Source organism: Rhinopithecus bieti, unplaced genomic scaffold (genome assembly GCF_001698545.2).
Source record: "Rhinopithecus bieti isolate Rb0 unplaced genomic scaffold, ASM169854v2 scaffold_1295, whole genome shotgun sequence".
In the NCBI taxonomy this organism is placed as follows: domain Eukaryota; kingdom Metazoa; phylum Chordata; class Mammalia; order Primates; family Cercopithecidae; genus Rhinopithecus; species Rhinopithecus bieti.
This window is the reverse complement of record NW_016803880.1, coordinates 3,746,080-3,762,657: the sequence shown is the minus strand read 5'-3', so window position 1 is coordinate 3,762,657 and position 16,578 is coordinate 3,746,080. Positions and strand designations below refer to the sequence as shown.

The 16,578-nt window shown below is 44.4% G+C and overlaps 1 protein-coding gene across 1 annotated transcript; it reads right to left on the bottom strand.

The window, feature by feature from the left end:
- Nucleotides 1-3,214: 3,214 nt before the first annotated feature.
- On the bottom strand, nt 3,215-12,318 carry ADAMTS1 (ADAM metallopeptidase with thrombospondin type 1 motif 1). The gene is made up of 9 exons (XM_017856423.1): nt 11,120-12,318; nt 9,245-9,591; nt 8,764-8,896; nt 7,895-8,062; nt 7,173-7,459; nt 6,772-6,958; nt 6,483-6,658; nt 5,340-5,515; nt 3,215-5,179 (listed from the first exon to the last, which is right to left on the bottom strand). Exons 1-9 carry the CDS (start codon nt 11,847-11,849, stop codon nt 4,480-4,482), a joined length of 2,904 nt encoding a protein of 967 aa, XP_017711912.1. The 5' UTR covers nt 11,850-12,318; the 3' UTR covers nt 3,215-4,479.
- Between the last annotated feature and the right edge of the window lie 4,260 nt (nt 12,319-16,578).

Here is a 16,578-nt window from a genome sequence, read left to right as displayed (position 1 = left end):
CCTATTCGGCGCTGGAGCTGACTTACTGAGTGGTGGGGGGTATTTGAGGAATGGCATCCAGACCGGAATGCTTCCGGCCTGGGGCAGTTTGGAATTCTGAGTACAGGCTGTCTGGAATCCAGCTAGCTGCTGCTAGTAGAATGCTGTGGATGTGTAGACCTGCCTTGCCAAGTGTGTGGGGGCTGAGTGGGGCTTACTGCTGCCTGCTACCCCCGACTCCCCATGTGAATTCATTTGTACGGCAGAGGCAGCTGCACTCCTCCCTGTAACATTACCCCAGCAGGCAGGGAGTTGCCCTCTGATCACCACTGGGGCTGCTGCTTGTATTCACAAGTGGGGAGCCAAACAACAAACTTACCTGACCCAGTCCACACCTGGCTTTGGCCCTTCATCTGCCCTGATAGTGTAATACAATGGACAGAGACTCCTGGGAGTTCCATGGTCCTGCACATTGCCTGAGACTCCAGAGTACGCCCCTCCCTTCCCCCCGACTCCCCTACCCATGGTAACATAAGGCAAACACAAATCCCAAAACTACCATCACAGCTGGTGTTCTTTTGCAAGTGCCACCACTGGGCTGGAGGCCAAGTGGCAAAGCCCATTACAACATCTGCAGGCACAATAACAGTGCCCAGGAAGGAGAAAACTTTTGCAAAACCTCAGCTATCACCATTGCCTGCATCACCCTGGCTAACCAGTAGATCTTGAGTCTGTCCAAGTGCCCAGTACATGACCACCACAGCTGTATTTGAGAAGGCCAACACACGAAGGCTATTTATAACCATGGAAATCTCACAGGGTCTAGGTTACTCCCTTCCCACCCACAACTGAGCTGGTACTCATACCCACTGCTGGGGGACCAGACAGATTACATCACTAGATCTGTTGCAGACATTCACCACCAGCAGCATGGAGGATGGAAACCTCACTGGGGATGAGACCCAGAGGAGCAGCCGCATTCACAGTAGTCTGACCCTCAGGGACCACTACTCTTAGGGGTGTGGGAGTGCATCACATTCAAGGAGCATCCCATGGGACAAAGGAAACCAGATGCAGGCCTTGAGTCTCTGATCTTTCCACTGTGGAAAGTTTCTTTCATCAGAGGCACAGCTCATCATTTATACCTGCAACAGGAGAGAGCACAAAATCTCTCCTTCTTTCAAACAAGCGGTTAGTCAAGCTTATAAAATCAGGATGTGTGTTTTGAACTAATCTCAATTTGCTGCCAACATAGAGTATCTTAAACGACTCAGCCTACTGATGAAAAAAAAAATTTCACCAGCAGAGGGCTGAAAAACAATGTGGCAACACCAGAAAGTTGTCTGACATTGCCTTGATCTGAGAGGATGATAGGAAATTTTTTGGCTGATTTTATCTCTCAGCGTCCTGAAGTTTAGTGTCGTTACTTACGTCAAATCAATCTAAGCTATTAAAAAGAAAAGAATTCTGGTGAACGAGGCAAGATCCAAAAGTGACTTTTCAATCTTATGAGCTATCATTTTAGATTTGTGTATCTCACGTTCTCAAATGGCATGTGTAGTTAATGAGGGTCAGGGCATTTCTCATGTGTATTCTCCATGTCACTTACTTTGGGGATTTGTACTGCACTAATGTAGACAAATGATTTAATGTGAGAGGTTGCTGTTGCAAGTGGCAAGTTAAGTCACTGAATTGAATGGTTGAATTCTGTGTTTAAATGAGTTCTGGAGGACCAAGAGTAGTTCCCACAATGTGAGAAGAGGACTTTAACTTTCAGTCCTTTGGTCTAGTAGGTAGGAAAAAAAATAACCAGAAATCAATTTGATTCTCTGCACCTGTACACCTGACTGCTGAGAATGATATGTTCAATTGCTCAGGGGAAGAACACTTTGAATAACTGAGAGTAAGTTAGAAATTATCCTCTATACATAAAAACTAGCATGCTATCTTGTAATACTGATATGGTTTGACTGTGTCCCCACCAAATCTCATCTTGTAGTTCCCATAATTCCTGTGTGTTGTGGGATCCAGTGGGAGGTAACTGAATGATGGGGGTGGGTCTTTTCTGTGCACTGTTCTTGTGACAGTGAATAAGTCTCATGAGATCTGATGGCTTTATAAAGAGGAGATCCCCTGCACAAGCTCTCTCTTTGCCAGCCACCATCCATATAAGGCATGATTTGCTCCATCTTGCCTTCTGCCATGATTGTGAGGCCTCCCTAGCCATGCAGAACTGTGAGTCCATTAAACCTCTTTTTCTTCCCAGTCTTGGGTATGTCTTTATCAAACTGCAACAGGAGAGGGCACAAACTCCTCCTTTCAAGGAAAAGGAGAAAAACGTAGAGTTCAAAATGTCTGTGGTTAATCACATAATCTGTCTTCCAGTAAATACTATTTCCTGGGAGAAGTGTAGTTACTTTGGAAGGAATCTGAACTTTTAAAGTTATTGATGTACCACTTAGTATTTAAAAGACAGTGATTTACAAAAAGACTACCCAGAAAGGCCTGCGCTTTCCAAGTTTTCTCCAAAACCCCTCAGGTATTCCTGATGAGCAAGTGAGACATTTAGAGGGTTTAACTCACCATGTATGTCTAACTTAAATGTAATTTATGAGTCATTGTTTTCTAGTCAATAGCTAAATACTTTCACATATTTTTACTTATGGGATATAATTGAGGAAGAGATACAAATTCAAAAAGCATCCAGAATTGAAATCTCTTTCCATTTAATTTATGGTATATACCAGGGTTGGCAAACTGAACCTACAGAACAAATCTGACCCACTATTTGTTTTTGCAAATAGTTTTATTAGAACACAGCCATGCCCGTTCATTTACTCATTCTTTATGGCTACTTTTGTGCTACAACAGCACAGTTGAGCAGTTGCGACATAGATGGTATTGACAGGATAGTTGACAGGATTGACAAAGTTGCGAATATTTACCTATTGGCTTTTTACAAAAGAAGTTTGCCAACCACTGGTGTGTATTATTAGATACATTAGTAACAAATGACATCATAAATTTCTTTTTAGCAATCATGTATATCAAGGATACAAAAAATGTATTTCACTAGAACAAAATCTTCTATTTGGTCATCTTGCTTCACCTTCCTCTAGAACAAAATCTTATTGCCAAATAATTTAAGAAAATAATTTGGTCTTCTGATTCAATGTTTGTGTCTCAGGTTTCCTTCCCAGGAATTAATTCCCACTTCAAAAAACAGACACACACATTCCAAAAGTGTTCTTTTATTTCTAGTAACATATATTGTATAAATACTCTATTTTATATGCACTTTCACAAAAGCGATATAATTTAAAAGTTTTTTCATTAGAAATAAATGTATAAAAATAAATATGTTATTATAGGCATTTATTACTAACTATAGTCCTTCTTGGAAGGAACACCCAAACCAATACTTATAAAGTACATGTAATTTATAGTAACATATTTTACTATATACATATGGAAAAAATCGTATTCTCACAGAAGAGCTGAACAGACATTCATCAGGATATGACTGTTGGACCAGCTGCTGGAGATGGACCTGCTACCTCTCAGCAGCCTCCCCACCACAAGTGATCTCAATGTCCCCAAACCTGTGGGACCCTGTTCTACACACCTCATTTTTGTTCCGGCATTTCATCCTTCTTGTGTGATTTTACTGATTTTCATGAGACACGAGTTACTTCTTTACATCCATATTCCCAAAGCAGGGTTACATGGTAGGAAAGAAAGGAAGTTGGAGGTACTAATCTCACTGTGTCTCCTCTAGTTTTTACCAGCACCTAATGCTTCACTGCTTTTTTTTTTTCCATTGTAGACTTTAATAAATACATGGAGTTGTTTTTTCCTCAAAATGAATTACACAGATAAAGACTGAGATGGTCAAAAAAGTAAAGAGGAAGCCGTTTGAGTCATTTCACGTTGCTGAGCTTTTCTCTCATGTTGAACAATCTGAAGTTTTAATTCTTGGTAGAAATAATGTATAAACATTCTCTGAAACCATAGCAGCCATAAACAGTGCTGGTCAAAGGTCCTATTTGGACTCCTTTCTCCCCCTTGTTAGTGAGGTAAAGTAAAACAGGTCTTAGTAAAATCTCACCTTTCTCCTACTTTTCCATTTCCCAACCCCCATGATACAAAGTATTTGATAAGTACCAGGAAACAGGGGTTGTAATAGCTGTAACTTTTTTTTGACAATTGCTTCATTTTTTTCAAACTTGTAATAGATGTAACAAAAAGAAATAATAATGCCCGGGGCTTTATTATGCTATATCACTGCTCAGAGGTTAATAATCCTCACTAACTATCCTATCAAATTTGCAACTGGCAGTTTACTCTGATGATTCAACTCCTTTTCTATCTACCCCCACAATCCCACCTTACTGATACACCTCACTGGTTACCGGCAAAATACGCTGGATCCCTCCAGCTTTCTTGCTTTCCGTGCACCAGCCCTTCCTCACTTTGCCTTGCCCTCAAAGCTAACACCACTTAACTGCATTCGGCCATTGTGCAAAAGTCTATGAAATGTTTAGGTTTCTTTAAAGGATCACAGCTCTCATGAGATAACACCCCCCCATCATGGGACAGACATTTCAAGCTTCTTTTTTTGTAACCCTTCCCACAGGTCTTAGAACATGATGACCACTCCCCCAGCTGCCACTGGGGACAGGGATGGTCTGCACAAGGTCTGGTGCTGGCTGGCTTCACTTCCTTTGCACACTCGGAAGCAGGCTGTCCATTAATGTCTCGGCATTCTACCAGTCTTCTCTGCCAACCCAATTCACATGACTTAGAACATTCGCCCCACTCTTCTATGACCCATGCTGAAAAAGTGGGGATAGCATTGAAAGATTCCTTCTTCTTCTTTACGAAGTAGGTGTATTTAATTTTAGGTCGAAGGGCATTGCCCACGGTAAGAACCTGGATGGTCAAGGGTTCTTTGAGAGGGCTAAAGCTGCGAATTCTCTCCAGTGCCGCAGAGGAGCCGCTGTACCTCAAGACAACACCTTTGTACATAATGTCTTGCTCTAAGGTGGACAAAGTGTAGTCACCGTTAAGAATATAAGTGCCATCGACAGCTTTGATGGCGAGAAAGCTGCCATTGTTCCTGGATCCCCTCTGGTTCCGTTGTTTCACTTCGATGTTGGTGGCTCCAGTTGGAATTGTGATGATATCATGATATCCGGGTCTGCAGGCGACAAAAACAGGCATAAATCTCTGAATCATTGGCTAATTAGATTATTTAGCTTAAAAACACATTAATCTTTTATGAGATATGATTTTTTCCCAGACCTGTTGAAAGGCCCATTTAAATTATAACGTCTGCGAATAGGTGTTTTAAAACTTACTTTGCACTAGTAACTGATCCTGATATTTTCTTACAAGTAGATCCATTTCCCCCACAAACACCACATTTATCAAACTTCTTTTTGGAGTCTATGATGCGATCACAACCAGCTTTTACACACTGTCCTTGCACACAGACAGAGGTGGAATCTGGGCTACATGGAGTACCATCTACAACCTGAAAAAAGGACACATGTCTAGGGTTACATACAAGCAAAGGAAGGAGATGCTGCAGTGACAAGTTTAAACATATTCTCTCCGCTTTCCTGACCATGCTAATTAAAAACAGTACCCTCTACATATTATGCATTTCATGCATTTTACCCTTCACTTTGGCATGTTTTCAATACTACATATAGACATCTGAAGAAATTAGAGATTTTTAAAAATTATTTATCTATTGACCTAGCTCTCCTCCAGCTAAGGTCAATGAAAGTAGAACTCTTTGTCACTTTGATTACTGCTGTATCTTCAGAGCTTAGAATAATTAATATCTGGCAAGAGTAAGTGCTTCATAAATCACTTGCTGAATACTGAATCTGCAACTTGGGAGTATTTTCATAGACCATGGTGCTAATGACACATGATCGTCTCAATCACATTAAATTCCATTTTCTATCTCAGAGCCAGATGTATTCCCTTAGCAAAGCAGCAAAAGAAATGATGCTTTTCCTAGTTCAGTATGTGTTTTCAAACATAAAACTTATCAATACTCAGACTGCCATTTCAATTATTCTGTTTGCATCTGCTACTGCTAGTTACCCAGTAACAAGTATTTTGGACCATGCATAAACTATTTTCCAAAACTACTGGTTACTGTGTGAACATATAATGTATCTAACTATGAGCTGTATGTGAAGCCTAGTCACACAGAGGAGTGCTTGATTGTCCAAAAAGCTTCTCCTTGTAATAAAAGAGTAATAGTGAACAATTGCAAGCATCTGAAGTGTTAGATTTAAGCTTCATTCAGAACTGAAAACAACACTAAACTCAAAGCAGGCAGTTGCCAATTAATGTAAAAGAAAAGGAGTTCAAATGTGAAATTGAAGATATGTTAATATGGAAAGCAAAGAAAGTATATCAAAAATTACTTGAAAAGGTAGCAAGCCTACGCCTAAGTTTTAGGTAAAATAAGGTAAAATTACCTTGGGCTGCAAAACGAAGAAGTAGCCAATGCCTTTGGCTTGGCAGATGAGCTTGCACCTGTCCTTTGGTGAGACGCCAGCGTACTTGGGGATCCATTCTACTGCGGGTCCACTCCCAAAGGAAGCTTTTGAAAACTCGTTGTGTGCCTCACATTGTTCCTCTCTAAAGGTTTTTCCTGGAAAGAGAATAATATGATAACGTTATCAGTTTCTAATCTTGAGCCACCTGTTTGTGGGTACATCTTTTTTTAAATCCCACTTCTTAAAATCAGAGTCCATTGCTCCTCACCATTATTGTCTGGACAGTCCTCAGTGTTGCAGGATCTGTAGCGTACTCGCTTGCCTTCACAGTACTTCCCTCCATTCTTTGGGACTGGGTTATCACATTCCCTCATTGTGTACTGGACTCCTCCACCGCACGTTCTCGAACAGTCTCCCCAAGGTCCCCACATCCCCCAGCTTCCATGAAAAGGAGTCTAAATGGAGACACAAATCATCAGCATTAGAATTCTCTAAAGAGAACTTTTAGGGTGTCAAAGAAAACCACATGGGACAAAGAATCAATTCTAAAAATAAGCCATCTTGCATTCCTGCTAGAGGACACAGATGGGGATGTTTAACTTGGTATCAAATCTTTTACCATCACTTTGTTCTTTTCAATTCTGAATATGTTTCAGTAGAAAAACTCACATCAAAATGCTTTCTGTCGGTTTTGTTCACACATTTGCCGTTGATACACCATTTCCCTTCTCCGCAGCTGGTGCCATCTGCCCATGGGAAGTGTTTGGTTTGGCACACTAGCACTCCGCCAGAGGTGCCGGTACACCACAAGGTACTGCACGTGCTAGCTGCATCAGGGCAGTGTTTGGAGTCCTCCCCAAATGTAAACTGGCACTGCCGGTTGGCATCGTACGAGGTGCCAGGGAGATCTCCTGGGAGCTGTATGGGATTCTGGGGCTTGTCCATCAAACATTCCCCTGCAAAGCAAATGCCAACCAATATTAATACAGAGTTAGTGAGGGCATGCAGAGATAGATCCCATTTCAGAAAATATTTATCATATGAGAAAATAGATAGCAAAGTGATTTGAAAACTGTAAAGCTGGGGGAGGGAAATGCTAAAGAGATTTAGATTGCTATTAAGATCTTATCCTCAATGGAGTATTTCTATATTAACAATGACAGGAAGTTATTGATCTGCTAACAATGTGAATGAATAGACTTTGGGAGCTACTCAACGAGAAGCACTATTTTTTATTTGGAATTAAGATCTCAACAGTTAGGATCTTGACAGAGGAAAAGCAATGTTTAAGTGGGGAAAATAAAAAGAACAAAAAGGAAAGAGTTCATTTAACTAAACTTTATGCATGAAAGGTTGGATGCCATCTAGAGAGAGTAGCTGGAACATCTCACCATGACCATTATCCAGAAATGATGTAATCATGTAGGCACTGCAAGGAGACCAAGGCTGGCTATGGTCCAAGTTGGAAAGCATTGACGCCATCATGTGGGAATCCTGGTTCACACCATTAAGGCTGGCACACTGCTTTGCATCATCATGTGGCATGTTAAACACGTGGCCTAGGAAGCAATCCAAAACCCACATTAAAATATGGATCATGGCTCAGTGTGGTGGCTCACACCTGTAATTCCAGAAGCTGAGGTGGGCGGATCACTTGAGGTCAGGAGTTCAAGACCAACATGGCCAACATGGCGAAACCCCGTCTCTACTAAAAATACAAAAATCAGCTGGGTGTAGTGGCGTGCACCTGTAATCCCAGCTACTGGGCAGGCTGAGGTAGCAGAATCGCTTGAACCCAGGAGGCAGAGATTGCAGTGAGCCAAGATCACGCCACTCCACTCCAGCCTGGGAGACAGAGTGAGACTCCATCTCAAAAAAATAAATAAATAAGTAAATAAAATAAAATATGGATGATATGCAGGAGGTTCTTTTTTCCCAGCAGGGATTCATTCATTTGTCCCAAAATAATATTTCTAAAGGAAGAAATATATTTAGAAGACCGGCTATTTTGGAGACCATGTCTACTTTTCACAGGGTGTAAACAAACATACACATTTCCAAATGTCCAGAGCTACTACTATCTTATTTTTTACTTTAATAAAAATGACCATGTTTGAAATAGTGAAAAAATATTTTCTATAGTTTCTAAGATGTACTAGGACCTAAAATAGCAATATAACCTACAGACTCTCCTTCTTATATTGTTTTACCAGTTTACATTTCTGAATTGGGCTTAACTCCTACTTTGAAGCAGCCTTACCTAATTCATGGGCTGTGGTAAAGGCAGCTTGTAAACCATCATCTTCTATGACAGAGCAGCTTCTGCTCGGATCACACACAGTTCCAACATCAGCCATCCCAAGAGTATCACATGTCTGGGACCCACACAAGTCCTACAAAAAGCAAAGGTAAATCCTAATTAATAAGGGGAACATGAACCTTGGGATCTAATTTTTTTTGGCAGGGTGTGCCTTCACATATGCTTTGGAGCATCTACATTCATTATTGTTGACATAAGATTGCATGTGACTTTAATCAAGCTTTTTTCCTAATGCTTTTAAAATAGAACTGTGAAACTTGAAATATTAAAATTACGGTAGAAATAAGTAAGATAAACCATGCTAGCCAATTAAAAAAAGGTTAACTGCAAAAACACTGGTGAAATGCCTTGTATATATCTTTTTGGTACAATGTAGACTCCTAAGAGGACAGTCTCACAACTGGTACCTTCTTCCTCTTACCTGTCTGGTGAAAAGAATTGCTGTGTCATAGTGCTCTGCATCCCGGTCACTGGGTGGGTTGTGCTGCTTTTGCCAGTTGCAGAAGTTCCGCAGAGTGAGGGCAGCATTGGAAGTCACTTCCGGCCCCTTCTGTTCATCGTGGATGACCAAGATCTTCACCACCACCAGGCTAACTGAATTACGAATGCTGGGGTGTTTGTACAACCTGGCTGCCACCGAAAACAACGTGAGAAGGTAATGCTTTAGACCACTGCCGTGGAATTCTGCCATCGACTGGTCTGCCACAAGCATGGTTTCCACATAGCGGTGACTGGACACAAATCGCTTCTTTCTTATGCTTCCAGTTCCTGTAAAGAAAAAAAAAAGAAAGTTTGCTACGGTCAGGCTGTCCAAGAATAGTTACCTTTCTAGCATATATTAGGAAAGCCTAACCAGTCAAAGCAAACAAAGCAAAAATATACCCGGAACAACAAAACAAAATATTTGCATCTCTTCACTCAAAGTGTTATTTTAAAGTTCTCTCCTCTCCTTTAAATAAAAAGACCACGCTCTCCTCTGCATGGTCAGGCTCTTTCTGTGTGTGAGCAGGATTTCTTCTGTTCCCTTTGAAATCCTACAGTCTGAACAAGGCAGTTTCGCACATCATCCTGCCCAATTGTAAAATCTTGGAGCAAGGGTGGCAGGCAGAGGCCCTGAGTCACTCTTTCACAGGCGAGGGCTCAAATCCTGAATGAGATCATCGGGCTCCACGTGGAAGGCCTCGGGTAGGGCCTGGGCTGCTGCCAAGGGGCCGGGCCTTAAGGAATCTCAGTCTGCACAGCTCTGCTGTCTCATTCCAGAGGTCCCTGGGGGTGCTCCGCTCTTGCCAATTCCGGGCACAAGGACCACCCACTCTGCCCAGCCGCCTATGGCCCCACTCCCACTGCCCCAGGGAAATAAGTTCTGACTTCCAGGCAAGATTGATTATTTGGAACACAGTCTTCCACTCCGGACTGAGACCCAACCCCTGGGGAAAGTCCTGAACTGGGCTGCGACCACTTTGTTGCCAGGAGCAGAGGAGCAGGGGAAAAGGGAAGAATTATTTAAAAAATGACACGCGAGAGAGTTAAAGAAGGAAAAAGGCACCAAAGTGATAAAAAGAACGGGAGAGTAAGTACTGCACACAACAGAGAAGGCGTAGCAGGAAGGACCTGCAGTGACTTTCAACAGTGCTTGAGAGCAGAATTATGGCCGCAAGAGGGAGTGCAAACTGGGAGGCGGGGCAAGCCCGGGAAAGACCTCCCAAGCAGGTTCTGCGGAGGGGCCCCACAGCCTTCAGCCGGCCCGGGTCAGCCTTATAAGGGGGAAAGGGGACAGAGCCTGCAGAACAGAGATCCTAGCGTAGCCGCTCAGGGTACCTTCCTAGGTCACCACTGGTCCTCTGCCCTCTCCACATCCGCCCTCCCGTGAGCGCAGGATGCACGCACAGGCAGCGGTCACAAAACTCAGCGCAACATTGCAACCCGGACAAAAGGCACACACAAAATCGTTAAAAAGAAATACACAGAGTGGAAAGAACTCGCACAAGCTCCAACTCTAAAGGTGGAAGGAGTCAGGTTACAAACTCTCCCTCCCCGGCCTAAATGCTTTGCTTTAGTTTGCAGAAAATCGTTTGTCAGTTTTTTTCTTGGTTATTCATTATTCGGCCAAATGAAAGTGTGTTTTCTAGCTGAGTTCACCGATCCAAACCTCAAACCACATTCCTCCATTCCAGGCCCCCGTTCTGTCCGCGGACTTATGCTCCTGCCTGCCAGCAGGAGTCTACCCTGAAGTCGCATGGGATAGAGAAAGTGAGAGGAGGATGAATGGACAGACAAACGAGAGCAATTCTTCTACCTGTGGGCTGTCCTACGCGTTGCAGTGCCGGGTCCTGCGGCGACCACTGAGCCCCTTCGTTCTCGCCCTCATTCCCTTCGTCCTCGTCTTCCGTCTCCGCTTTCCCAGTCGGCCGGGGCTCGTCGTCCACGACCCCGCACGTGCCGCCGCCGTCGCCCTGCCGATTCCGCCGCAGGAGGTGGAACTGTAGTGGTGCCGGCGGCTTCTCTCCTGGGGCGGCAGTGGCGAGGCGCTCGCTGGCTGCGGGCAGCGGCTGGATGAAATACGCCTCGCCCCGCAGGTAGAAGGCGCCGCGCACGCCCTCGCAGAGGCTGAGGGCGGCAGCTGAGCTGGGATCGCCATTCACGGTGCCGGAGTAGAAGCAGTGCGCCAGGTCGGGTTCCGGAAGAGGCGTCTCGGACCCGGGTTTGCGCCCCACGTTCTGGAGCGTGAAGCCGGGCGCCAAAAAGCTGCTGTCGGGCCGCAGCTCCAGATCCAGCTGCTGGTCAAAGGCGTGCAGGCGGAGGCGCGTGGTCCCGTGTCCCGGGGCGTGCTCCAGCTCCGGCACCACCAGCTCCTCGTCCTCCTCGGAGGGGCGCCCGAGTGCGTCCGACACCGCCAGTAGCGCCGCGGCGAGCAGCAGCAGCGTGGGCACGGGCCCAAAGCTCCGAGACCCCGGAGCCCGGTCCGCGTTCCCCATGTCGCTGCCCAGCTTGCGCCTTCCGAACCCCTCGGGTACAGCTCGCTGCATTGGAGCCCCAGAAGACACCGCTCGCAGCAGCGCACGGAGCGAGGGAGCTTTAGTTCGGGTCGGGAGAGCAAAGCCTCTCTGGCCTGCTCTGGATTGTTAAAATTAACAATTTCTATTATTCGTTGGAAGGGCGCGCAGAGCCGGCTACAGCCGAAGCTCCCGGAGTCACTAAGAGGAGGCGCTGCAGTTCTGCCTGAGCGCGGGAAGTTTTTCTTCCAGCGCAAAGTTGGAGACACTGAGAGGCAGGCGCAGGCAGAGTGGCTCTGCGGGGACAAGAAGCGCTCTGGGGCGCCTCCGGGGCTGAGGCAACGCGGAGATTGGTGCCTGGCGCCCCTCTTCGGCCTCCGCCTTGGCCGCGGTGTTGCTCACTGCGCAGAGCTCTCCCCTCTGTCCGGTAGCGCACCCTGGCTTTGCAATAGCCCCTGGGCTGGAGCCGCTTTCCAGCGAGTGCAAGAACCGAGCAACCGAGCGCTCCTTTTATAGTGGACTGAAACCACCCGCCCCCCCACCCCACTCCTCCCCTTTGGCCCTTTTCCATCCCAAAGACGCCGCCCCCGGCTCCGTTGGTGCTAAACCGCGCTCTGCGCTGCGGGCTAGGGAGGGGGAGGGGTCAGCCTCCGCCCTGGCTCCATGCCACTGCTCGTCAATCTAGGGGCGGAAGGGGCACTGTGACCAGCACTTTGTACTGCTGGGGCCGCTCCAGGGAGAAGACTCTCCCTTCCACCGCTCTTCTCCCTCGCCGGTTTCCTGGACCACCCTTCCTCCCCACCGCCCGGTTGCGGTAACTCAGTTACCGCGCTGGGCTGCGGTTCCCGGGCAGGAAGGTTCGGGTGGAGAACGGAGTCCCTTCTCCAACATTTCCCTATCCTGGAGCTGCCCTGAGTCTCCTTCCCTACTCCCTCAGTTCCCTCTTCCCCAATCTAGGAAATGAGCTGGGGCTACACTTTCTAGAAAAATACCCCACCCCACTTCTCCACCTTCGCAGCCTGCCAGGATCTCCTTAGCCGCCGCCTGCTCTCTTTGCCCCAACTTTTCTCGGGAAAGCTTGGTTGGCCCTGCGCTTCCCCCAGAAAGCATGCCTGAGTGAGGGGCCAGGTGACACTTTTTAGGGTCTGGATTTTAAAATATGTTTGCTTATGCCTTCACCCTCCACCAACCCCCACCCCACACGCCACCTCTTCCCCATTGACGACTTTGTGAGGACACGGTTTCACATTTCTGGAATGGGTGATCTGGGACGCGGCTCAATTCCCTAGAGCCTAAGGAGGGAATTGCGCTTTCTCTTCTTCATTCGAGAAATGATCGGCTCCCGCCAGTCTGCGTGCTTCCACTCAACAGCAGCTGCAAGCCCTAGGCCAGCGTCGCAGAAACGGCCAGGAACCCCACTTTCCTACCCGGGGGCCAGCAGCAATCGCTGGGGCTAGCAAGCGTGCAGTGGGGTAAAGAAGGAAATCGGCTTCCTTCCCGGACCCCTCCTTCCTCTTCCTACCAGGAAGGGAAAAGGCTATATCCGCGTTACGAAAGCGAGGAGAGTTGAGTCTTTCCACCAACAGGTCCTTAGGAAAAAAAACTGAGTGGCTTTTCTCTCCAAAATGTGGGAGGGGCTCAAGGACCCAGAGGAAAGAAGTGTTTCACAGCGGAAAGCCACGGGGACAATGGCAAGAGCGACCGCCCTAGCCCCGTGCAGACCCGCAACCCTCACACTTGCGCGCCCCCGCGTTAGTGTTCGACCTGGTCTCCGCCCTTCCGCCCCACCCCAGTCCGCTCTCTTGGTTGGCTCCAAGTTAATCTGGGTCCTTTCCTCGCTCCTCCCCAGATCTTCCCAACTTCGGTCGGCCTCAGCCAGAAGCGTCCCTTCTAGTTCTCCCACACGTCCCTCTTCCAAGCTTTCCTTTCCGGATGCTTTCCAATTTCTTTTTTCCTAGCGAGATTGCTTACTTGAAAAACGAAAACAAAACATTGCTTTCCACTCACCAGGAAAACCAAATGAGCAAGAATGGCAGAGAGAAGCCACTCCGCTTACTTCTGAAAGGGTTTAGTAACGACCTCTAGTCCCCACACATTTAGGAGTGGGTGGTTTCGTAAATGTAATTTTGGTTTCCTAAAATCACCCTCATCGTTGAACGTTGAATGATCAACCAAGGCCTTAGATATATTTTGACAGCTCTCGATTAACATTCTGGTAGTGTTTCTGCCTACCTCTTTTCACTGAGTCTCTCCTTTGCAGCCCTCGCTCTCTTACCCGTTCCGTTTCTCCTTCAAACTCAACATTGACACCCGCACACATGAGTGTGTGATTCTTTGCTGCATTGTCCAGCATTGTCCAGCCTACCTCCTTCTCTTCGACTTTGAACTACGAGGATTATTCCTTTCTGTTTCTGTTTCCCAAGCGTCTTTTCCCAAACATCTGATCATTCCTACTTCCCAGTTTGGTTTTCAGACTTTTTTTTTTTTTTTAACATTGTTATCTTCTATTACAGTAATTTTTTGACGGTCCATTTTCTATGATTTCATTTCATTTTACTTGTTCTTTCTAGCTAGAAGAAAGGTAAGATACTTGAGAGAACATATGAGCGAAGTCATGTTAGACTTTCAAGATATTGACGTCGGGATCACAAAAGCATGAAGGCAAAGCCATCCGTACATTTTCAAACCTCTTGCTTAGAAGAGGGCTCAGAAGATAATATATGGTGACAAAAGTTAGAGTCTCAGAGTAGCTTTGAGATGGAAATTTGAGATAGAGATTTTGGACATTCATAATCTCCATCTCAAGGAGAGGTGGCCCAGGGGCTGAATGGAGATTAGTGAAGGTAGATGTGATTCCCTTAAATTGGGGTAAGAAGGGGCAAAAACAGCAGAAAATCTGTATCTTTAAAGGCATATGTAATGTATTTCAGTCTATCAACGTCTCTACTAAACTTTAGCTTTTAAAAATATGTGAATGTAAGTTTGATCTGTAGTGTGTTTCTACCTATTGTTTTTGGAGGCTTGTTTAAAGCATGCATTTCTGATCTTGAATGGGTTACTACAAATCCATTGTAATTTTTTCATATTTCATGTTGCAGATACGAATAGAGTTGAAAAAACGGAGAGTTAAAGGCAAAAGGATGGCCGGGAACATGGCTTTTTTATTCTCTGGGTTTCTGTCCAGATTTCTGTTCTTTTGCATAATGACTCCAATCTGTTGTGCACCTGTAGTTCTGGGAAATGATTCTTTTTTAATCGCTTCAACAGAGACATGGATGTTGGAGTTGCCAACTACTAAGCGGAAAAACGCCATCCATGCTCAGAAGAACATTTAATCCACTCACTTTTTCTCTTTTTTTTTTAAAGATCAGCATTCATCAGGCATTTGTGGTAATATGCAAATATATACATATAACATATATGTATATTTATAAGCAAAATATGAATTAGAAAAACATTTGAATGGAGAAACAGACCACAGGAGTAAATTTGTACAAGGCACTAGTAAAAGTGACATGTAATGTTGGGTTCTTATAGTGAGTTTCTTAATCCAATTTTTGCCCCTTGATTTGAATGGGCACCCAAAGTAACACATGCTATCCTAATCCCTACTCCCCATGTTTTGGATCTTATTTTTATAGAATACATATGGGCTTATATAAGCATTAATCTTAACATGTTCTAATTTACATATGTAAGCCAATTTTTATTTCTAGAGATAATAGAACAAAACTCAAAACATTTGACATAAATTATTGGAACAATTAACTGTTTGATCCATTAAACACATTATTGTCCTCTATGAACGGAGGGACTATCTGAAAAAAAGAACAAGTTGTTTGCAGTTTAAAGTGAGAGATAAGCATTAAGGTGTTAATTTCTATTTACACTTTATATGTTCATATTTGTTTCACTGATTCATATGTTATAGACACAATATTCTATTCACAATTTTCACGAAGTCTATACCAAAGTAAGTATTCAACAAGTAGCCATGAAATGAGGAAATCTGGTAATATACATGAGCTATTAGAATTGTTTTCATGTAAACATTGTCTAGAGAAACAACTAGTGTGCATATTTTATAACCAGGAAATGCTTTTTATTCACATGTTAGTACCGTAAGATTGACTAATGAGAAGTAGGGAAGCTGTTTGATATTAGTCTTCCTTTTGGGAACATATAGTCTAAAGTAATATTGGACAAATGGATATTTTATCTGATCACAAATGAGAAAGTAGTTAGAAAACTTCTAGTTTAAACAGGTTATGTACCCAGAAGTATTGCAAGTATTGGAGACAGAAAAATTATTGTAGCTTACATTTAGAATCAAAATTGATATTTCCTCCAAATCATGCACTTGTAGATCTAAGAGGAGTATAATCTGCCAAATTGACTCCCTCTGGGTAATTGATGCAGAAATGAGACTCAGAAGGGTTAAGTAGTTTTCCCAAGATGTCTAGCGAGAGTCAAACAGGGGGCTTAGAAATGACTCTGACGCATAACTTTTCATCAACTGTTTTGACATTTTAACCTATCTAATTGTGTAGGAGGTAATTATGTTGTCAGACTTGGGAATGATGTTGTTTTCAGTTAAGTTTTTTTAAATTATAAATAGGAATTTTCCGGCAATAAAAAATTTCCACCTTAAAAGATTCAAGGACTTTAGTACTTCCTTCTCCAAACACAAGGTGGCGATGGTCTACAACAAATGATGCGCAAATCGGTTTTGTTTCGTTTTTTGTTTTTTTCTTTTTTATTC